Source organism: Cydia pomonella, chromosome 12 (assembly GCF_033807575.1).
Source record: "Cydia pomonella isolate Wapato2018A chromosome 12, ilCydPomo1, whole genome shotgun sequence".
NCBI lineage: Eukaryota > Metazoa > Arthropoda > Insecta > Lepidoptera > Tortricidae > Cydia > Cydia pomonella.
The window spans coordinates 18231500-18256888 of record NC_084714.1 but is presented as its reverse complement, the minus strand read 5'-3'; the positions used below and the strand labels follow the sequence as shown (position 1 = coordinate 18256888).

Below are 25389 nucleotides of genomic sequence, written 5' to 3'. Positions count from 1 at the left end.
ACACAACTAACACGAACGATACACAACTAATACGAACGATACACAACTAACACGAACGATACACAACTAATACGAACGATACACAACTAACACGAACGATACACAACTAATACGAACGATACACAACTAACACGAACGATACACAACTAATACGAACGATACACAACTAATACGAACGATACACAACTAACACGAACGATACACAACTAGTTGTGTAACTAATACGATCATGTTTTCTTGATTTTTAGCCCCCTCTTAATATGGTAATTTTAAAGTTGTATAAAATGGAAGGTATATGTTTCTAATGAGCGTTGTGTCGCCCTCAGTACATTTATCCTACGAACGACCCAATCATTTTAATGCAAGTATTGTTTGTTTCTGCAGGAATATTAAAGGTTGCCATGCAATAAAGTAGGGAAGTAGAAATTAATGTAATGTTTCTTGGTAGGTACTGCTAAAAAAAGCACTGAACTTTATATACGAGCATAAGACCATCGGTGACAATCGTTCATTATTAGGCAGTAGAAAGTGTAGAAACTACTGGAGATACTACTAAATTCCCAATTTATATTGCTCGTAATTCAAAAATATCAGTACCCCTAGTGTACATTTATTCGATGGCGTAACGTGACGTACGCGTTTGCGTTAAGTCTCATTTTGTATGGGATTTTGAGTTTCCAAAACGTTCCGCTTGGCGCGCTGTGTCTAAATCCCATACTAAATGAGACTTAACGGAAACGACGTCACGTTTCGAAATCGAATTTTACACTAGGGGCTCAGTTCGCAGTTTATAGATTTTCGAGTGACGAAATTGAGCGCTCGAAATTCAAAATTCGGCCCCAAGATGCAAAAAGGTATGTCAACATACCATACTAAATTTAAGAACTTTTCGATTTACTTTATCACCTTATCGTTTTTAGGGTTCCGTCCCAAAGGGTCAATTACTGAGACTTCGCTGTCTGTCCGTCCGTCCATCCGTCTGTCACCAGGCTGTATCTCATGAACCGTGATAGTTAGCCAGTTATTTCTACAGATTATGTATTTCTGTTGCCGCTATATCAACAAATACTAAAAACAGAATAAAATAATATTTAAGGGGGCTCCCATACAACAAACATATTTTTTGCAGTTTTTATAAATAATGGCACGAGTGCGCGAGTCTGACTCGCACTTGGCCGGTTTTTATTCACCTTAGCCACGCCATTTGATGAGACGCTGATGAACGGAGTTTGCAGTAACAATCACGTCTAGAGGGTAGAGTGACGCACGTGCGGAGCATTCCAAATGAGAATATTATGACACGAGGACAAATGTATGCAAAGAAATCTCGGACGACATTTCGTTCCTACTAATCAAAGTTAATCTATCAGGCTTAAATATATATACATCCTGAAATAGACGGCCTGAATGTACTTTCTTAATAAATCTAGTCAGGTCACAAGTAGTCCGAGGATGGTACATTTTCGAAGAATATGAAGAACTTTGAGAGGTCCATGGCGCTGTTTAAACTTGAATATATGACAATGAAACACCTGTTTTACAGCAGCATTAACATCGTCTTCGCAAAGATTCTTAGCGAAGAAGGTGTCCACGGGGAAGGTCCGCCCGGGGATGGTGAAGTTAGGCAGGCACGTTCCCGATTAACTTGGAGAACTTGGAGAGGTCCATGGTGGCGGACGTCAGGATCAGCTTGAGGTCACTGCTAGAGGTATCTAGACCGGCGGTAGATATCTACTCAGCCATCCAAGCCACGGCGGCATGGGTTGAATTTTCTCAAGTAAAAGCAATCTTTTAACGGGTTACGGCGCCCTCTGGCCCACTACAAGGTAGAACAGTATATTTCCATAAAAATAATGTAAGTTGTTCCCTAATACTATGACATACCTGTTTAACAGCGCCGTCAACATAGTCTTCGCAGACGTTCTTCGCGAAGAAGGTCTCGACGGGGAAGGTCCGCCCGGGGATGGTGAAGGTAGGTACGTTCCCGAAGAATGTGGAGAACTTGGAGGAGTCCATGGTGGCGGAGGTCACGATTAGCTTGAGGTCGCTGCGCCGGGCTACCACCTGCGGATAAATGTTAACTATTAAGTGTGTATGACACTAGCGTTGCCTTTGCAGCTATGTGATACATAATTGTACATGTACCCATCGGTAGTACAGCATAAGTATGAAGATGTAGTCCCGTATCTAGCGAAAAATGTAGGTCATTAAGTTTCTATTCCTGGTTTTGTAGTTGGTTTGATGCTCTTGATCCTACTTTAGTACAGACAACAGATCCTAATGAAAAATAAGTTAAATCGCAATGAAAACATTTATTTAAACAAAAATCAACATGTAAATTGTCAAGTCAAGAGGACCAGAAATACAACATTCCTTAAAGTAATTGTATTAAGTTAATTAACAAAGTGTCGTGCTGTGAGTCACGGTCTGCGTTCTTGCCAATTTGCGAGTTGGCCCTTTATTTAACTTTGGCCATTTAAAGTGCAAATACCTCGTGGCGTTACTCTTATTCGTAATGTGTTAAACAAAGGGATATTTTTTGTTAAAGTTCGTGAAAAATATGGACAAAACGTAGTAATGGCAACAAGACATCTTGTTGCTATTGTTAATGTTGTAAGCGTTACAGTAATTTACATAATTATCCCGTTTTCGAAGTTATTTCAATGTCCTTACTGCTTACATCAGGAATCTCTTATTTTAAGCCTGCGGAAACGAAGTAGGAAACCCAAAGGTACAATCCCGCCCGTGCAAGGAAAGAGGGAGAGCTATAAGCCTGGTGTGGCCTTCGGGTAAAACAGTTTGAAAGCACCTTTCATTTATCATATAAGAAAATTGGAACTTTCAAATCAAATTAATGGTAACTTGCTTCACTTTTTTGCAGTACATTCTCCACCATTGCAACTCTCCCAAACACATACGTAACATCTTATACTTCTGACACTAGCTCTCGAGTATTTTCAACACGTTTAATTGATCGTATATCAACTTTATTGAAATGGAATAGGGTCCACCAACCGTAAATGCTTAGCACATAAGAGATGCGTTAAGTGTAGAAACTTGAAAAGGCGTTAATAATAGCAATTACAATTAAAGTACAATTTCACGCTCCGTCAGTTCGCATTCTATTTGCGTAACATGGCCGAGTATTCCAAGTGTTTACAGAGCGCTAGCGAGTCAAAATTACTGTATATTATTTCACGCTGAAAATAGCATTTCACTTAGTTAGCATAGGTAAGGGGAGCTACGACGGGAAACCTTGAGTGCCAAGTCCCTTCTCATTCTTTCTTGATCCAGGAGAACTGACCATTGGAAGTTCTTTTGCCGTTGCAATAAAGGCTACGAATAGTCAATTTACTATTTCGAGGATGGTCCAATATATTTTGCGAATAGATTAGGCTTATCAGTATTCCGCAGACCGTAGGCTTCATTTGTTCGTTTCATTACACCTGATTCAATATCCCGGGCTCAGGCGGGGATCTCACGGCAATTTGAACCTAATGAAATAGATGATTGGGTTCGTTTTATCATGGCATGCCAGGCGGATTTAATGGTTTTGTAGCAACATTTCAAGACGTAGGTATTAGGATTTAATTTGAGATTGCTGAGTATTTATTGGCCGCTCAGCAGCAACATTTTTGTCCAATTTGATAGGGTCTAAGTTACACATCATGTGGAATTATCGTATCGTATTGTACCCAGACATACCCACTCTGTCGGTAGAAAAAGGCGCGAAATCCATTTTTTTTTATGAGAAGGTAACTCTTCGAGCCTACATTTTTTAATTTGCCGCCTTTTTCTACTGACAAAGTGGGTGTGCCAGAGTATAACTAACAAAACGTCAATTTAAAAAGTGTTGCTGATATAATATAACAGTATTCTACCTGAGATATTCTACAGAAAAATAAGGGAAGAATTGAAAAAACTGTTTTTAAATTGCCTCGTCGTATTCCATCTTGCCACCCCCGAACATTCCATATCAGTTTTCGTAATTCTAATTTCGCCACAAATGCTTTCTTTAGAGCCGTTAGTGGTCTACGGAGCCTCATTTTCCCATAGCAGTGAATACTATCATTGTTGTATAGTCCTGTGCCACGTAATGTTTTTGAACGTGATTGATACTTAGGTACTTTCTTAGTTGTGTTTCTAATAGTCACTTTTGTGTATTTTCCTATTTATGAGCAGTGCCAAACAAGCCCTGCTTCGAATTGTTCTGAATATCTTATGGAACTATATATAATCCAATTGCATATCTATTCAGTTAAACACATTTGTTTGTGACTGTTTGTTTGCTAAAAGCAAAAAGGATATTCCATAAAACGACTGTGCATGAAAAAGGACTGTCATTCAAAGAACGCAGCAAAAGGCGAGATTTGCGTAAGAATCTTTTCAAACGCAAATTCTTTATACCCCTTTAGAGAAAATAGTGAATGCGAGGGTTTTTACGAGGACGTTCGTGATTTCACTCCTCTATCATTAGTTCCATTTATATCTTCTTAAAAATATAAAGAATGGGTACTGAGGGCCTACCGCGAACCACATTCGACGTGTTGCCTCTCTGTCGCACTTGTGAATTCGTGCGTAAGTTCGCGGTAGGCCTTCTGAAGTTCGGATAACTCCCGTACCTACTATTTAAAGAGCTTGTTGCACAGCTGTGAGTCATCTCTAAAGCATTTATACCGCACAACTCATTTCGCAAAGCGCTAAGGTTGTCATAATGATAAAAGTGCGTGTTGATCAGAGATGAACAGTAAATTGTCGCAAGTTGCAAAAGATGCAGGCCGGTGACTGCGGAATGGGGACAGATGTTTGCGATGATGATGACACAGCGGTAGGGTTCAGAACCGGGAAATCCCGGTCTCGAAAGTACCGGGAATTCCCGGTTCTTTTGTCAGTAAAATGGAACCGGGAAACCAAATTTGATTCCCGGTTCTTTCGGTACTTTCGGGAATTTTATTTTTATTAAGCGATTCACACTACTATTTACTTATTTACTCTTACTTTAATTTTCCACACTTTCTACTATTCAAACATTAAAACTAACGTGAATAATTCAGCGTTAAAATAAATAACGCGCGAAATTAATGGTACGCGCGAAATTAATGGTGCGCTCGATATTACCAATAACTACCTACACTCGCTCGCTGTTGCTAGGAAGGAAAGTAAGTATATAATAAGTCAAGCTTCCCCGCGCCTGCTAGAGAAGAGAGAGCTAAAAGCTCTTAAAAAGCTAAACTTTGGTTACGCCATATTTTATGAATAGGTAGGTACTCGGAAAGAGATATTATTTTTAAATATTTTTTGGTAAAAAAGTTTAATTTTGTTTTCTTTGAAAAATGTTTAAGATATTTATAAATATTTAAGGAATCTCAGGTGACTGGCTAATTTTTACCATTTTATTGACAGTTAACACTTACTTAAGAACCTAACAAAAACACTGTGATTGATTATAGTCTGATTTATATATAATAACTTACTACTAGGTATGAGAATAGAAAATAGTTTAATTTTGTTGCTTTTGAAAAATGTTTAAGATAATTCTAAATGTTTAAGGAATTTAAAATGACTACCTAATTTTGACCATTTTATTGACAGTAAATACTTAAGATCCTAAGAATAACACTGTGATTGACAATAGTCTGATTTATATATAATTACTTACTACTAGGTATGAGAATAGAAAATAATTTAATTTTGTTTTCTTTAAAAATGTTTAAGGTAATTCTAAATGTTAAGGAATCTAAGATGACTGCCTTATTTTTACCCTTTAATTGACAGTAAATACTTACTTTAGTACCTAACAATAACATAACACTATGATTAATTATAGTCTGATTTATATATAATTACCTACTACTAGGTATGAGAACAGAAAATAGAAAAAAAAAATTCGAATTAAAGTTACTTGAATACAGAATTTTAGTTTACTTTTGAAGCATAACCCTTGTTTTCTATGACAAAAACTAGCAAGAACCGAAAATACCGAAAAAACCGGGAAATCCCGGTTCCGTAATACAAAAGTACCGAAATTCCCGGTTCTCAAAAAGAATACCGGTTCCGAAAACACTACACAGCGGGGATTTAAATAGTTAAATACCCTGCCACAAACTACAAATACAACGCATATAAAGTGTTTACGACATTTACGCAGAGTGCAAGATCACCACACATAGGGTGCAATTTTACTTGTACGTAGGTATAATGCTTCGCTACAGCACTGCTGTGTGACTATTTTATTATACAACAGTCCATATTTACCCCTTAGAACTACTTTTTAATAAATATTTTCAATTTACATAAGTACAGGTAATGAACGAGGCCGCCACTGAAATAAGGGATCGGTACCAAGAAAGCCACCACTCTTTCTAGAACGGCAAAGAGTAGAGAAAACTTTCGCATGATTATCGCCGACATCCGATAGGATATGGCCCGATAAGAAGGTTTCCTTACCAAATTAGTAAGGGAGCATCTAAAATATTTTTCAGTTAAGATGAACTCAAATGACGATAAAGTATACACGTTGCCTCGTAATTTTTGTTTAGCGAGTTTACAAACATTTTAAAGGTATTTTTTTATTTAGAATTACGTATCGTTAATGCAAGAGCCATAAAAATGATTTTGCGAAATTTTTTAAGGCATTTTTTGTCGGCAGACTAATTTTGAAGGCTCGCAGGCTCACAATAAAACACTTAACTAATGTTGACAGAAAATTTTTGTACAGCAGTTGATTGCGTCCACCAGTCTTTCAACGTATTTCTAATCTGTCACCACATAATGACACCTTCATGTCAGCGAAAACAATTCATCTTGTGTTTTACCCATTACGAAACAGTGAAACATGGCGTCTATATCCCTTCGGCCGCGTACGCAACCAGAGCTTCGTAACCAGATACGATCGAAAACTATTTCTGCCTTGTACGAAACCGGTTGCGATCAAAAACTAATTTCGTCTTACCCGTAACCAGTTACGATCGAACACTTCTCATTCTTATATGAAACCAATGTCTGGGCCATCTAGCTATAGGTTATTTTTTTCAAATATTTTGTCATGATACTCATGATAATTTCTTATCCTGAATGTCAGTGCTCCATGTCTCTTAAGCCAGTGTCTTTTAAGGAACAAGGTTACATTGTATTTGCCAACAAAGTATTTGAATATTATCAACTGGTACAATTTTTGTGTTCTGATTTTTGACTAGATATATAACGTGTACAGTACTTATACTGTATAACAAGGTGTATTAATATAATCTTAGCTGACTTTATCAACGGTCGAAAGGTTTCGTACAACAAAGAAAAGTGTTCGATCGTAACTGATAACTAGTAAGACGGAATTAGTTTTTGATCGCAACCGGTTTCGTACAAGGCAGAAATAGTTTTCGATCGCATCTGGTTACGAAGCTCTGGTTGCGTACGCGGCCGAAGGGGTCTATATTTCCCAGTCAAGTGACATCGTAGAAAGTGATACATTCCTATACAGCTGTCAACAAGTTGAATGCATTGTCATGTCATCTCACATATTAGTACCGAGCCCTAAAAGTTAGTCTCAGTTTGAACAATCTTATGCCAATTTGAATCTTATTGCGTAGAAATATTATATATTAAGCAGATTTAGGTTTGTAAGCCCTTTTAGGCTATGAAAGGGATGTAGCGCTGTTTGTCATCGGTTCAAATATACAATAATAAACAAAAGGGTTATGTTTGAAGGTAACTCTCAGCTATTATTTGTATGTAACATACGATGATCAGACTCCATATAGAAGCGTCTATCTAGTCAAACCCGTGACTTTTGTAAGTCAGAGTGGTACTTTTAGAATAAAAATTCATGATTTGTCAAAAATCATATCCATAATTCTATGCAATTTCAAATCCAGATCATCTATGAAGCCGATGGTCCCGGGTTCAAATCCTCGTAAGGCATTTATTCATGTGCAGAGCACGGATACCTATTTGCTCCTGAGTAATAGGCGTTTTCTATGTATATCGTAGTCTAAGTAGCTACAACACAAGCCTTATTGAGCTTACTGTGGGACTTAGTCAATTTGTGCCATAAAGTCCTATAATATTGATTTATTTATTATTTATTTATTTAATTCATAACCTAGTATTGCAATCATGTTATACATCCAGATCGAAAACAAGTCACGGAATGGACTAGAAGTACCTATATCAAATATACATATTGTACTCATAAATATGCTGTCAGGAGTAATTGAAAGCTGCTACGCATGATTGCTTTTGGCTCACAAAACTATGAAGTCCATTAGAGTCATAATAATCTCAAGTCACACATTCGAACAAATAATGTCACGCGCACTGAAAACATCAAATGTTTGAACAAACATTGGACTATCAGTTTACGTTGGACACCGTCTATCGAGTAATCAAATTTAAAATAAGAACATTCCGAACCGACGAGCCCCCAGACACGTAACATAAACGTTCGAAAAACAAACGGCGGCGTCCCATTGGCGCGTTTAAATTTAGAACGGATTCGATTATTGCTCGGCATTTTGCCTAATATCGTGCTGGGTGCACTTTGACATGTTTTTACGATTACGAAGTGAGAACTAAATCTATAGCGAAATTAACATGATATTAATTGAAAGAAATATAGCTTACTTTTCTTAACGACCTGTTCGTATATCGATAATGGTTTTAGCATCGAGATGACCTTTATTTACAGCCGAGCCATTAATTTATTGATAATGATAGTGTAAACAACTACAATTAATTATCTATTCACGTTAATTACCTAATTCAATTTGATACCAAAATAAGTTTCATAGAGTAGTATAAGAGAGATTAGACGTATATACAATTATGAGTTTTTAAGCCCATTGGATGAATATAAAGGACACTTTTCTGGTCCTGTAATTGTTTTTTTTTTTTCAATTTTGTACATTGTTTATGATTGCTACATATTATGATAAATGAAATAAAATACATCTGAACCCCTAGTGTAAATTTATTCGATAGCGTAACGTAACGTACGCGTTTGCGTTAAGTCTCATTTTCTATGGGATTTAGAAACAGCGCGCCTAGCGGGATGTTTTGGAAACTCAAAATCCCATACAAAATGAGACTTAACGCAAAGGCGTACGTCACGTCACGCTATCGAATAAAGTTACACTAGGGGTACAGAAAGCAATGAAATAGAGACCATTTGTATGGAAATAAAATAACCATAAAAAGTGACCTACTTTAATGGCTCTTGAAAAATGTATGTATCAGATCAATATTTTGCCCTTTAGGTACGTAACGAGTGTAAAGCTCTGGTTTCCTAGGATGGCGGTGCCGTCATTTATAGCGTCCGTCTCTATACAAAATACTCGTATATGGATTGATTAGTATTTTGTATGGAGGTCGCCGCTATATGCAGGCACCTAGCGGTAGGATAGCTCCTAGGAAACTCGAGCTTAAGACAAGTATTTATGGGAATTGCAATTATTTCTGGCTTCGAATCCCGGTAAGGGCATTTATTTGTGTGATAAGCACAGATATTTGTTCCTGAGTCCTGGATGTTTTCTATTTATTTAAGTATTTCTATATTATATAAGTATATAATATAGAAATACTTAAATACAATGATATAAGTATATCATTGTATCCACAACAGAAGCCTTAATCAATTTGTGTAAAAATGAATTACAAAACACAAATTATATACCTATCTGGAATTCTAGCAAAAAATAACTCTTGTCAATCGATACATTGGAATGCAAATAAAATCGCGTAATTTAACTCAGATCTTTTAATTGTTCTTAACAACAACTGTCGTTAACGAATACCTACCAACATTTATTGTAACTGTGCACACAGCAACAGTTGTGCCTAAATTTAAATGAAGAACGACTGAAAAGAATGTGACGTCAATTATGACGTCAATCGTTCGTGACTTTGATGTATCGTGTGGGGATAAAATAACACCAAGTGAACCAGAAATATGCTAGTTACTATTAATAACGATTAGATTAGTTAAGGGAGTAGATGTAGAATATTCTGTATGCAAAAATTTACTGTTGATTTGCGGATTTGGAAAAATATAACATTTAAGGTTGATATCGGGCCTTTTATGATTACATAAGCTAGTGGTTTCCAAGTATTTTCGTGTCGTCTTCCATTTTTTTTGTAAAAGCAAATTAAGCTACGAATTGGCGATGGCATTAATATAGGAAAGCTCCTGCCGCCTGATCATTTAACTCAGAGAAAAAACTACCATTTTTAGTATTAGGCTTAATTAATTGAATTATCAACTTGACTGACATATTACTTTATTTGTATGTGTGATAGTAGCACACATACAAACCGTCTCGTTTATGTCATAATCCACGATAATTAATAACAGAAATGCGTACAAAAGCACAATGAACTTGGTAAAGACAAAGCAAACATAATACTTAAGGGAGTGTAATTACGATGTCTTTGTTCAAAGTTAAGACGCACTGGAATAAATTACCAAACTTGATACATACGAGGGATTACAAAATTATGTACCTACAAAAACCTTTTGTTTTTTTTAAATAAGTTAATGAAAGTGAATAATTAAAGAAAGTAAGTAAGGCCAATTATTTATCGCATATATCAGCACCGAACCGCATTTTAAATGAGAAATCGCTCGCTAGTTTGAAGATGCATATTGCATACGCATGTTTTCAGCTTTCCGATGTGTACGCATCTTCATACTAACAAGCGTAAAAAAAAATAGGACGATTACACAAATTGACTAAGTCCCACAGTAAGTTCAATAAAGGTGTGTCGTGGGTACTTAGACAACGATATACATCATATATAAATACTTAAATACATATAAAACACCCATGAATCAGGAACAAATAATCGTGCTCTTCACACAAATAAATGCCCTTACCAGGATTTGAACCCAGAACCATCGGCTTCATAGGCAGGGTCACTATCTACTAGGTCAGACAGATCTTCATTATCGTCATAAAAAAAAACATAAAAAATCTACACACAGTCTGAGGTGAGGATATGATTTCTGCAAATCCCAATTAGAATGGAGTCCTTCAAATTACGTAACATTGCCGCATCTAACTATATTTATTGCTCTAATTTCTCTGACCGTGGGTGCTAGGATAGGCGTCAAGTGCAGCGGTCACGTGTATAGCGTGTCGTAACCGAAAGTTATTCATATATCAATAGACAAAATTCGAGTTATCCCATTGTTGTTCCTAATACGTCTTGCAGGTCAGGATGACGACGACTCGAATAAAACTTCGATTCTTAGTGAAGTGTTATGATTTTCCAATGTACTGGTTACAAGGGTTTAATTGCCAAAACGGTTAAATGTAGGAAGCGGTTGGTTGTTGATAGTATGGAAGATGATGAGAGAGTGATCTTGCAATAATTGATTAGTACAAAAGCTGGTTTAAGTTTAGGTGCTTCTAATTGGCTGTGATACAGAATATGTTATATGTATAGGCTCCCTATACTAGCCGAGATCGATGCGACGGCTGCGTTTATATACTGCATTGGGAATATTTTTATATAGAAATAAGTTGCATTCGCAACATACACTATGCGACTATATTGATTCTCTGACCGTGGGAGTTAGGAGTCAAGTGCTGCGGTCACGTGTGGCATGTTGTAACATTCGTAACCAAACGCCATTCATAAATAAATACCCGCCAATAGCATGTCGGGCTATGTTACGTATGGGGTTGTGTCAAACACATTTTAGGACAACATTACTTTTGTGGAAAATACAATAAAAATTACCTACTCCGGTACATATTCTTCTTATTCTTATTTGAGTCTCAAGTAAAGAAAAAAGTGGCGGTGACATAATCGGACAGACAGACGGACATGACGAATCTATAAGGGTTCCGTTTTTGCCAAACAGGGTTTTTGTAAGGGTTTGCCATTTGGCTACGGAACCCTAAAAATGTACCCTGCCCGTAAGGGTGCAGCGATAGAATTACCTTTAGATTTTCTTTAATTTTGCGATGTCTACAGGAAAGATGTGAACGAGTTAAGCATTACATTTATAAAATATGTGTATGACCCGATTATGTTACCAGTTGTTATAAAGGAATTCAAAGGCGTTAGAGAGATCGAGGAAGGCATAAATTGGTGTTTGCCTTGCATCATAATACCCGACAAGTATGCTTTAAACACAGTATTATACAGAAAAACACTAATTTTAAAGATAAACTATGCAGATCAACTTCATCACTGCAATCACAATCTCCCCGTCATTAAATTTAGGTAAGCATTCTGCTGTGGCGGAGTATCTGTACTCGATTTCTCAAGTTGTCTTGAACTTCTGGAAGGGTGTATTTTTAGCCATAAGACTTACGTTGTCTGCGTCTATCTATCACTTAGTCACTAGTCCTCTATATGTTGCATTTACCATATAAATAACATTATTCTACATAATCCCACTCTTGACATGTTCTTATAAGAGAACCGAAATTCCCAGCCACAGCAGCCCGCTACCTAGACTCGATATTTACGGCCATAACTGTTAATGTTGTATGTCAATATAAGTAAGTAAGTAAGTAAATATTCTTTATTGTGCACCATACATTTAAAAATAGACAGGAAATGAAAAAACACGTAAAAGTTAGGTAACAACAGGCGGTCTTATCGCTAAGAAGCGATCTCTTCCAGACAACCTTTGGGTAGCAGGAAACAATGAACTTACAACATTGAACGGGTAGTGCCGATATACATATAATTCAACAAAATGAAGACGCAAACAATATAATACATACCTACATACTAATAAAATAAATACATATATACATACATACATTATATATTATACAATCATAAATAAAGGCAAGTAATAAATAAATAAATAATATGGTTAATAAATAAATTATAAATATCTTAAATGAGATGTTTTGTTCTCCATGGAAAAAAAACTTAGCTGTGGTAACTAAAATTTAGGTGTGGTAGCTAAAAACCTTGGTTGATATACTGTACATGTACTGTTTCTTTCTTGAGGTTTGCAAGAAATAGTACGTTAAATTCTACCGATTTCACAGGAACAGCAAGTGAAATTAGCTCCGTTTTGGCCTATTACCTACGCCATAGTTTAGCTGTACTGCACTACACTGTATAGAATAGCGAAATTGTATGAAGTGACATTTTACCAAATTTGACATCTGTATTAATTAATACCTATATTGAAACATTTTTAAATTAATTTTATTTGCATCTATTTTTATTTGATTGAATTTTGTTTTTATTGTATTTAATTTCACTTCTTTCCAATTTCAATTAATTTATTTATTCTTATTCATCATTAATTTATTGCCATTCCCGTTATTACATTTAACATTTTTACTAACAATAATGATCTCAGTTGGTGTCTCAATAAATGAAATGAAAAAAAAAAGTTCGATCGATACCCGCCGCTGGGATATTGACTTATTGAGTTAATTTACACTTAAGGAAAAGGGCATTTGAAAGCATTTAGTAAGCAAAGGTATTCGAATAATTAGGGAACATAGCATATTTACAGGATTGCAATAAATAGCATATTTTAGTTAGTAGGTATATATCATAGGTATATATAATACGTTGAGCCGACTTGCGGTTTAGAGTTTATGCGGTTTCCATTTGGGCTATGAAGGGCGCCATTTCGTGGCTACTCGGCGCCAATGGGGTTGTCCGGTCGAAGTATATTACAAATGGCGCCAGCATGGTGTTTCCTGTCAGTACCTAGAATTGACAAATTCTTTTTTTATATTATGACCAGCAGGCAGCATGGTTCCATTTTTATCACTTGTCACTGTGTCCGTCACTTTCGCACTTACATACTTGTTAGAACGTGACAGTCATGGTAACAAATGATAAAGAGCTGACCATCCTAGCCCTAATGGCCCTTTAAGCCAAATCTCATAAACAAAACTGACGACAGGGGAAAGCTATTTAAATTAAATTATCATTTATTTCGACCATCTGGGATCGTACAACAAACAACATAATACACTATAACAAATTAAATAAATAAATACCGCCATTTTATGTACAGTTTATCTTTTAATTAGTTTTAAGTATAAAATGAATATCGTTTGTTGTTTTTAAAGTAACTATAGCAAAAGTTTCGTGTAAATAAAAATAAAATGAGCAATAAAAATATTTCGGTGACACCACTACATATCCGCGAATTCCGCCAAGAGAGCAATGATAATGATGTCCCAACGTTGGCTGTAATTTGGGTTAGGTTAGTGAATATATCATAAAAAGTTTATAATATGTGTGTAGATAAAATAGTGTATGAAACTGAACATAATTAGGCATTAAAACACTCGTGTGATCCTTTTAACAAACTCACTTCGTTCGTTTCTTAAACCCTCACTCGTGTGTATTAATGCCTTGTATTATGTACCTAGCAGTCACATAAACTACTATTATTCATCAAGTAGGCATATTACAATGCGCTTATGAATGAACGTCAAAGAAAGCTACGCCGGCTCTAACCCTACACCCCTGACCCGAGAAGATTTATATCCCTCCTAAGTTGCAGGAGGGTATCCCAATTTGGGACCGGAAAGAATTCCCACACAGCACACAATTCCCGTAACGTCATTTTGGACCTCTAGTCAGACTTTTACAGTTAATTTAGTTTCTTAGTGGTAAATAAGGTGAAGACACATTTTGCAAGATTGCCTACACGCTTTATAAGGTTGGGCGTTATGAGATCAAACCCGTATTAATATCTAGCCAGCTTTCCAGACTGGTTCGATTTGTGCGTGGTACGTTACGAGTATGTATAAGTACTTTTACTACCTAGTATAATAATAACATATCATAATTATAAAATCTTATTATACATACATATTTCAAGTATTAAGAGAATTATGAATCAACGACGAACATCACAAAATACTTGGGTAACTATTGAGAACTATTTTTTCAATTGTTACCAACTTACTACTGGTAACAACTTAAATAAATAAATAAATACCGGTGATTTATTCATTTTTTTTCTCATTACATGGAACCATAAAAAGATATGGCATTCTCTACTAGAATATTCAAGAGACTCATAAAGTCAGTGCAAGGAACATATCATCTTAAAGAGGGTGTTGACACACAGACATTATATACCGTCTACCGGGGTGAATAGGGTGATTTACCTGACAATTTCTTAAACATACACAAATTATATAATTCGATTGAAAATAATAGTAAATTTTGTGTAATGCAATTTGTGTGCGTATTTTCTAAGAAATTGTCCGGTAAATCACATTTTATGTTCTGTACCTATTCACCCCAGCTGTCCTTTTTCACCCCGGTTGACGGTATATATTGCAGACGACTATAAATGTTATTGCTGCATTAACATGGTAATTCTCCGCAAAAGCACAGAATTTCTAATCTCAGAATGCACAAGCGGCACTCAACGCATTTAATAGGGTATTTATTACCTGTATTGAATACAAATTCGTAGATATCGAGTAGGTATCAACTGGAATCATAACATAATGTCAGATTTTGAAATAAGTAGTAATATTCATTCAATGATATGCAAGAAAATCAAAATACTTAAAAATAAATTTAAGTCAAATAAAAAAAGCGCTGGTGACCTAGCGGTAAGAGCGTGCGACTTGCAATCCGGAGGTCGCGGGTTCAAACCCCGGCTCGTACCAGTGAGTTTTTCGGAAGTTACGTAAGAAATATCATTTGATATTTACCAGTCACTTTTCGGTGAAGGAAAACATTGTGAGGAAACCGGACTAATCCCAATAAGACCTAGTTTACCCTCTGGGTTGGAAGGTCAGATGGCAGTCGCTTTCGTAAAAACTAGTGGCTACGTTAATTATTTGCCAAGTGGCCCCTAGGCTCCCATGATCCGTGGCAAAAAATGCCGAGACAACGCGAGGAAGTTAATGGTATTGTTAGTCAAATACCCCAAGCCCCCATACAAGAGATTAACTAGCGAGTATGTCATACATTTCTCAATCAGGTTGCGATCGGTTACCGATGGGACATTGTATGCGCACGTAACTCGAGCATGCACGTCAACATTACGCGATATGCAACCTTATAGCTTCGTGATACGGTCTAAACAGGCCAGTTCGAGTTTTAGTTATTAGATCAGTTTCCGATATGATACTGATCTGTCAGAGTCATAAATTACATTTCTTCAACTAAAAACGTCACTTTTGATACTTACAGATCAGTATCATATCGGAAACATATGGAATAACTAAAACTCGAATTGGCCTTATAGTCAGTTAAGTGGCATTTAGTATAATTACCATCTCGGTGTACCATCGTAACCTGATCATTTGTAAGCTTTATTGCAATGACATAAAGTACATCGATGGTTAGTGAGTATTGTATAGCGGATTGCACTGGTTAACACCGGTTACCGGCGGAATGCATTGTCTAGGAAGCAGGATGTGTTGATTGATATGTGTTTGCTTGTAGGATGGGTTTATGCATTAAAGTTTCATTCTGATTGCAACTGCAAGTGTTATTGTAAAACTTCTTGATAAATTGCGTAGCTGTCGTTGCATTGCGGTCACGATTAGAATGTTCAACTCCGTTACTCATAATAGTAATAGCATTATTGTAGCCTCAATTGGAATGCAACCTCAGACTGCTCCAGCGTTACCGCTACTAGAGTTTGTGCGGAAATAGAAGAGCCGTGTAATAAGGAGCCCACTGATTAACAGTCCGTCTGATGGTATTGGTCTGTCAGTTAGAATAAAAAGTTGACAGTTCCGCGGACGACCGCTTCATTGTCGAAACATCTCTCCGAAGTCAACAACAGACAAGCGTTGCCATCCAGCAGCGTCTGCGTGAGGTATGAGGAGTGGCTGCCAGTGAGTAGACAATAAGGAGGAGACTAAATAAAGCGAACTTGACACCCACGAGGCCCGCAACGGGGCCCAGATTGCTGGCGCGACACCGTAGAGCCCGAAGAGTTTACTGAAAATCATAAGGACCGGACCATTAAGCAATGGACCCCAGTTCTCTTCTCGGAGGAGTGCAGAATGTGCTTGAATGGATGTGACCGAAGAGGAAGAGTCTACAGAAGGCCAGAACAACCGTTCGCTCAATGTTGCTTCTCCGAAAGGGTCGCCTATGGCGGTGGATCCGTAATGTTTTGGGGCGGCATTTTCTTTGACGGGCGGACAGAGCTGGTTTTTGTGCCTAGCGGTGGCCGTGGTGGTGCTTTGAACGCTGCCAAGAACAACACTGAGATCCTGGAGGAACATGTTGTTCCTTATGCTGGTATTTTTGATGAGGGGTTCCTCCTAATGCAGGATAATGCCCCGTGTAATACCGCTAGGGCCACCGCAGCCTGCCTTCTCAAAGTTGGCTTCGACATTATGGACTGGCCAGCGATGAGCCTGGACCTTAACCCCATTAAACACGTGTGGGACTACCTGAAAAGGAGGGTTCGGAAGCGGAATCCTGCCCCGGCCAATGTTGAGGAGCTGAAGGCAGCCTTGCTGGAGGAGTGGGACGCTATTCCTCAAGATCACATTAGAAAATTAATTTGGTCTATGTAAAACCGCTTGATTTGTGTCAAGAGGGCAATTTTTTTGGCAGTTTTTGATTTTTTTTTGTCTTCAGATTCAAAGTATCATTGAATTTACAAATTTTCTAATGCGTTACATTATAAGCTTTCAGTTGATACCAACATTTTCAGACTCGGGTATAGAATTACAAAGATATTGGGGGCGGACGAAAAAATGCAAACTGATGCAATACTTTTGCACGCAAGGTGTATATAATTTTCTCCTGCAGAATTGCAGCGGACTGCATTGCTGTTAATATCAAAATCAATGTTGATACCTGGACCACTGACATTATGCAGCAATGCTGCAGCAGTCACGCAACCACAATCGGAATATAGCCTTTAAGAGCTGACAATCAATGGCGACATCGTCGCTAGTTTTAATAAGGTGCAGCGTACGGAATTACCATTTCGGTACATGTCGGATTGCTCTGGTTAATACTGGTCAGGCTTGGTCTTTGTCGAGGTAATGGGTGACTGATGGGTTTAGGAAGTGTGTTTTCTGTTTACTTGACCGTTGTTTTTATGCGTTTAGTGCTGGGAGACTACTTGTATTACGGTATTGTAAACATTTCTTAAGCCAAGGCGCAGAACCTACGTAGCGGCGTGGCACCGCTCCGCCATGCGGCAGGATGGTGGCGCGGCGCCATATTTTGTATCGCCGTGTAGGTAAACCGCCTCGAGCGGGCCCACAGCGCGGTTGTAGGTGCAGACTAGGCGGTTTACCGTCGTACACCGTCATACAAGGTTCTCGCCGCGCCGCCGCCGTGCCACGCCGCTACGTGGTTTGTGCGCCTAAGCTGGTACTATCGGACAAGACTGAAATTTAGATTTTACAATAAAAGCTATCGAATTTCAAATTAGAAAAGCTTTACGGCAGTTCAAATATCAAAATGGAATGGTTAGTGTCGGTACAGTGCGAGGCAAATATAATAAATATGAGCATTATCTTTGAGAAAAGAATTATCATTGAAATCCCATTAAGTTTAATGCGTTTGGGTCTCTCTGGCTTATTGTTAGTGTACGTTACTTGAAACAACAACGTTTCCGACACAAACTGAAAGACATTGAACAGTGTATTTGATATGGTCATATTTAGTGACAGCAATTTTGCAAATCATTTTCTGAATTCGGCCGAGTTTTAAATATAATGACACCCCAACATTTTCTCGCGTAACCTACCTACGCCACAGAATAAAGCAATAGCTAGCACGTACATTATGTTGTACTAAGTTATAAATAGCAATTGCCAAGACGGATATACATACGTATGCCACATAAATATAGCACCTTTATTTATGCGTTTACGTAGACGCCTACCTTATTCATGAGTCATAGCATTGCGGACGGATAGTATTTAAGTGTACGTAGGTTTTACATAGTCTACTATATCTAGACCGGAAGGTAGGAAGATATCCATAAAAATAGTCGCTTCCATAGCAAGCTTCCGACGATTCTAGGTCACCTAGTTCTTGCGGGAGATGTTGCTAGGCAGAGTGATGGCAGGTGGGCCATAATTTTAACGGATTTGTAGTCCGCTTTCGGATGAAAGCAACACCTGGCGTCCGTTAGCTCGTTGGGTGGATAACATTCGGAAGATCCGGTGGGCGACAGTAGGCTAAAATTCTGAAGGTCTCCCTGGACGTGGGCAGGGAGTAATTAAAATGAGCGGCAAACCGACGTGCGATGGCTTGGTACGGTTGGAAAACTGCAAGGTCACCTGGGCCGGAAGTTTTGAAAGCTCTGTAACATGTGATTTTCCCAAAATAATATCTGGACCGTAAGCAGAAGATAGATGTGTTAGAGCGATGGAGGTCGAGGTTTCGAATCCAGGCACATACCAAGAGTTCCTCGAAGTTAAGTTCGATATTTCTGAACTTCAACTAGTGATAACGATATTGTTAAATGATTACACGATTACGGTAATCGCTTACCATCAGGTGATCCGTCTGCTCGTTTGCCTCCTCTACCATAAAAAAAAAAACATAAAGTAAAACTCGATAGAAAATCGAAAACGAGAGTCTAAACCTAGTTGCTGAGCGGCTACCAGGCTCTCATAAGCCGTGGCGAAAATTTAGAACCACGTTAGGAAGATGATGATGATAAATAAGATAAAAAATACGTTCAGTTTTAATAGAACACAGCAGAATATGTCAGCTTTGTTTGTGACCTCCTAACCCAGTCGGTAGTGCTAGTGTCCTGCCTACGAAGCAGGAGGTCCCGGGTTTGACGAATGTTTGTGCCGAATGTATTTATCCATATTGTACATCATGTATGTATATCGTCTACCGCGTCTCTCTGTGTAAGATTGTCCCCAAATATATATTAATTTATTTATTTACAGGGAACGCGCCCGCCTCAAGCCAACTTTATTCCCACAGGATTTGCGCAGTGTCCCACTCCCACGGGAACAAAATCCAGTTTTGTGCACTTGGAGCATGGCGGAATACTGGTTCGACACTCGGACACAAACAGATTATCATACGGCTCCCATGATTGTTATTCAGTATCAGCCTACGCTGAGATGTGTTACAAGTTATAAGCGGTTGGATGACTGGTTAATTGGTAATTATTAGTACGAGTATCATTAAAGTGGCAAGAAAGACATATCGTGATGTTCCAAAACGATCGTTTAGGCTGCATTTCCACTGTGACGGAGGCGAATGGAGATGAGAGGAATGAACCAATAGCGTTCGTTGTAATCCAGTGCATTACAACGAAAGCTAGTACATTCTAGTAAAACAGCACCATAAGCAACATAAATATGACAGTCACAAGTACCTCCACAACATTTGAAGGTCTCAAGGATCTCTTCTAGTTCTAGCTAGAGCAACTCTGTCAGCTATGATAAAAGCTGCTCACCACGCGCTCATATGCTCGAAATACATACATGAATTCGAGGATTATTAATAATTTCAATATAACCTTAATGCTCTCTAATAGCGATGATAAAAGTTGGTTGTTGCTATCGCTCAACACGTGCAGTAGCAGTAAAGTGATCCAATCTGCAACCGACATCGACACCTCGTGTATCACCTTCTTCATTATACGCAAGTAAATATACCAGTTGATTTCTCTTTGTAGCGCTTAACAAGCAACCCGGACTGATATATAGCCTTCGAACATGCAGACTTGGTTACCCTGTTGGTTGAGTGCCCACGGAAGGATAGAGAATCAGACCAAACAGACTCAACCTGTCTGGTCTGCCTAGTCGTCCTCCTACTCTATTACCTAGAGCTCTTTTATTTTATTAGGACGAACTTTAAATAATATTCGTCATTACTGAAAGCCTGGTAGCTTGGAGGATTTAACAACTGGGGACGCCTCGTCTATAATTTTTTGTACAAAACAGTACATATGACCATTGGCGAAGGTTTTCGATACAGGGATAACTCTTAAAGTCGACTCCGGTTGTTTAATCCCGAAAACGGCAAACAAAACTTAAACTTATGTAATAAATGTATGAAACTTGAGGTCAAATTTTTATTTCTACTCCAATACTCTCATTTGTTGATTAAATGACTGCAAGTGAAATCAAAATTAACTTCATAAGAAGCGCGGCCCGCGAGGCCCCGGCGGGGCCCGGGCCCCAGTCTATAGGATCCTTAAAGTGTTCTTAGGGATATTCATACAATATTATGCAACTGTTGTATTTTTATCTACAAACTAATATTTACTATGATTTTACATATTTATAATTTTAGGTGTTTGCTGCTGTCTTAAAAAAACTATTAAAAGCGGTCTGTTTTTTTTTTATTACAAGATACAAGAAATTTATTGATAAAAGTCAATGTTTTACAAGTCAGTACATTTTAGATTATTAGGCACATATTCAACTAATACTAGGAGGTACTGTGTACAGCATTTCTGGAGTAATACAACAACAATCTCACAAATAAAACATATTTTACAGTACATATGGGGCTACTTTATAGCACTAGTGCGAGAAGTAGCATATTACGTTACTGTGTCGAACATTTAAAGGGCCATATGTACTGTAAAACGTTGTACGATACATGTGCGAATAGGTAATTCGCAACTCGTGTCGATTTAAAACACTCCCTTCGGTCGTGTTTTAATTTATCGCCACTCGTTTCGAATTTCCTATTTTTCGCACTTGTATCGTAATGTACTATTAAGCAAAGCAAATACATAATCAGTAGTCAATAAGGTCTCATAAAGCTTTTATTTATAAGGTATACATTTGCACGTTTGCAGGTTATTAGTTTATTATTTATACATACTAGAAGTAGTACCGGAGAAGTACTAATCGAAAATATGGCATCGACCTTAGGGAATCAGACGTCTGTATTACTCCGGCCGTCGCCTCGCGACGTTTCATATTGTTGAAGCGTACAACAATGTCGGAATTTGGCTTCGTATTGCGGAAACTGTGCGGAGGAAGCAAGCTCCTTTATTGTGCAGACAATTTTAAATTTAACTATAAGGTCACTGTAGTGTAAAAGACTGAAATTGTTCAACCTCATCATTGATTTTATATCCCGTAGGATAATCAATAGTTCTATTGCTACTATTTGTAATTCTGTGGTTTTAAAGTTCATCGTGCTATAAAACATATTTTCTCAAACATGCAATGAAATATTGATGTTATGTTCCTTATAATCGGCTGCGAAGTATGACGTTTCAGGTGTGGCTAGGACAAGAGGTCGTTATGGAATTTCATACAAATCTTGCCGGCCTAGGCCGGCAAAGTCCTCTTTTTTAATTTCCATTCCACATAAACAGGCACAGGCATCATGACATTCTGCCACTACACGTATTAAAAAAAATTGACAACAATGACAAGTGTCAATTCGAAAGGCTAGTTCAGAAACGTGCTTTCGTACTTTTTTCAAGTAAGATGATAATAAATATAAATTTATGAAGTATCTGTTTTCTATTAAAACGGAGTTAAAATATAGCGAAATAGTAATATACACACCTTAGTTTTTGGTTTTGTCTTGTTTACTTATAACTTCTTTAAAAATAAAACTCTATATGTCTTCGGCCGGCAACCCATTTCGTCCCGGCCTCTGTAGTAATGTACTATAAACGAACAATAAATGTGAAATGGCTGAAATACTCGAACAACATTAGTAGCAAACTTCACTGGCGTCCAACGAGTGACGTCATCACGGTCTGTCCAATTCGCGCCAAAAATTTCAACCGCACAAAATTTTAAATATTTTAAATATTATATAAGGTATTTTTGTTTAATGTTATAAAATTAAAAAAAGTCATACATCACGCTAATTGGCTAGTAACCGAGCTTATAGGAGGAGCGGATCATAAAACTTAAGTTTTTTTGTTGTTTGCGAGTGTTATAGTAAATCATTCATAGATGTAAGTTCCCGTTCTTAGAATAAGTACTGTAAGGTAATAAAGACGACATAGGAAATAGACGCAACCGAATAGATGTTTATTAATAATGGTCAACGATGTTAGAACCTGCAGTAGGTTGGAACCTAGGCTAGGTGTCGTAAACAAGAAGGACTGACAATCCACTGATTTAAACTTTCACGATTTTTACACAAAAACAACAAGACCAAGTGCGATGTTGATGTCAACTTTAGCCAGTCTTCTCCGAGACCACGGCGACAACGCAGCCCTCGAAATGCCGGGAGTAAATTTAAAACTCAATACGCGATTAAGTCCCGTTTATATAATATAATTAAGGACGACAATATTTCTACTCCTTTTTGTAACGATATCTCATACATATTAATGACCTGACATCCCTGACATCATTGTCTAGGGTAAAATGCCAAACATTTTCTAGCTTGAAAATATAATTCTCTAATAAATAAACAGCTGTTTACACCTAATTCCTACCCATAAGAATACGAGAAAGGTCAATAAATATTATCAAAAACGTCTAAGTATATCTAGTTACATATAGACATAGACAAATATTTGGTAAACATTCGCTGTTCTCTCAAGTTGAGCAATGTAGACCAAATTTATGGAAATAAAGTTATAAATCGTATATTAATATTAACTTTCCTCTATCGTTCCAAATTCAAAGATGAATGACACTCGATTAGGAATCGGAACCAATCACCTCCTTGGAATGTTATGAATTTTCAACAGGTTTGGCAAGTAGGTTCGTGACGTCACATTCACATGCCACGGACGCCACTGTGCGTCAACGGAAGTGGGTGGGCGATCGTAACTAGAGAACAATAAGAATTACAATGCTTAAAGATACATAGGAGACTTTAGGTATGTAAGTGCCGTAAGAGATGCAGTTGATACGTCATACATGTTAGTTTGTGTTTGACTGTTGTCTTTGTTGAATCAGAAGACAAAACTCGTATGATATGACCAAGTTTTCATTCAAATCTAAGGTATTAAATATAGAGGCCTGACAGAGCTTCATCATCATCATATCAGCCTTTTTTCGCCTACTGCTGAGCATAGGCCTCTCTTTTAGTACGCCACTTATCCCGGTCCCGAGCCAATCTTATCCAGAAGTGACCCGCAGTCTTCCGAATGTCGTCCACCCAACGGACGCCAGGCACTCCTTTCGTCTGAAAGCGGCCACCACTCCGTTAGCACTTTGGCCCACCTGCCATCACTCTGCCTGGCAACATGTCCCGCCCAGCTCCATTTTAATTTGGTAATGACGTGTCCGGCGTCTTGCACCTTGGTGCGACGTCGGATCTCGACATTCCTCACTCGGTCTTGAAGTTTGATGCCGAGCAAACAGAGCTTACTGTGTAAATACTCTTATGTGCGCTTTATAAAAGGTTAGGTGGTGGAATGGACCTCAAACTTTTCTTAACAAATCGAAAAAGAAATTAGGTAGTGTAATCAATTTATTACTAAATAAAAAAATAGAGGTCTTGTATGTCACTTTAGTAAATCTCGATCTATTGCATCAGCAGTTTCTACTAAAAATAATTTTAGCAGTCAATACACAGACTCGTCACTTTGTAAGTTTGAGAAAAGCACTATACAAATCTCGTCGAGAAAAGGGGTTGCCCGCCGCGTATCCCTATCCGACCTCGCTCGCTCGGCCGTCTATATCTACTTGGCCTGCAACCCTTCGTTTCCCGGCCTCTATAGTCATGGACTATTTCACCACACCAACTGGTAAAGGCCCTCTTGATTGTTCAAAAACGAATGAGAAAGTTGAATTTTATCCACATGTGGGGCAAAGTAATCAGATGCAAATTTTGAGTTGTTTCCTTATGTTAAACTGGTAGAATTGATTTTAAATGATGATTTTGAATAATATTTTTTTTTTTACATTCATTTGGATTTGATTTGTTTTGTTTTTTTTTTTTTTGTTATATGTTAGTATCTCGTTGGTGTGGTGAAAAATTTGTGTTTCACTCGGAGGCAAAGTATGTTTAGCCCTGGTGTCTTGAAACCCTCGAAACGCTCAAGGTTCCACTTCTCGAACGCTCGTGGTTCAATTTTGGCATCTTTCTCTTGCTCGGGTATCGATATTAGCACGAGAGGTGTGCCCCCTTGTAAAACAAATAACTATTATTGCACATACTTATAAAATAAATTCAAAACAGATTTACATTAAGTAATAATATATGTAAATAAAGGTTTTATCGCTGTAAGGTAAGTGACCTCTTCCAGCTGGGCTAAGATGGTCGGCTCTTTATCATTTGTCACCATGCCTGTCACGTTCTAACAAATATGTAAGCGCGAAAGTGACGGACATAGTGACAAGTGATAAAAATGGAACCATAATACCGCCGCATACCACCTAAAGACTTGGACAAAGTGTTTTTTAACTACTCTATGTATCATCTGCTTAGACATTCGAGAAATGGGACACAGCCTTGACTAAAACGAGCCGTCTCGAATAACGACACTGGACTACTTTCGTCGTGACCTTTCCACGAATCTGACACGGCAATTCG

The 25389-nt window shown here is 37.7% G+C and overlaps 1 protein-coding gene across 9 annotated transcripts in view; it reads right to left on the bottom strand.

The window, feature by feature from the left end:
* The window catches only part of LOC133523760 (pre-mRNA-splicing factor ATP-dependent RNA helicase PRP16), a 454093-nt gene that overhangs the window by 39403 nt on the left and 389301 nt on the right, over positions 1-25389 (bottom strand). For 6 of the 9 annotated variants that reach the window (XM_061859482.1, XM_061859474.1, XM_061859476.1 and 3 more), the window contains one exon: positions 1885-2064. In XM_061859482.1, coding sequence (XP_061715466.1) covers positions 1885-2016 — 132 coding nt within the window. In that variant the 5' untranslated portion in view covers positions 2017-2064. Of the gene's footprint in view, positions 1-1884; positions 2065-13558; positions 13970-22448; positions 22623-25389 lie in introns of those variants that run through there. The other 3 variants (XM_061859480.1, XM_061859477.1, XM_061859479.1) reach the window with 3 other exon arrangements.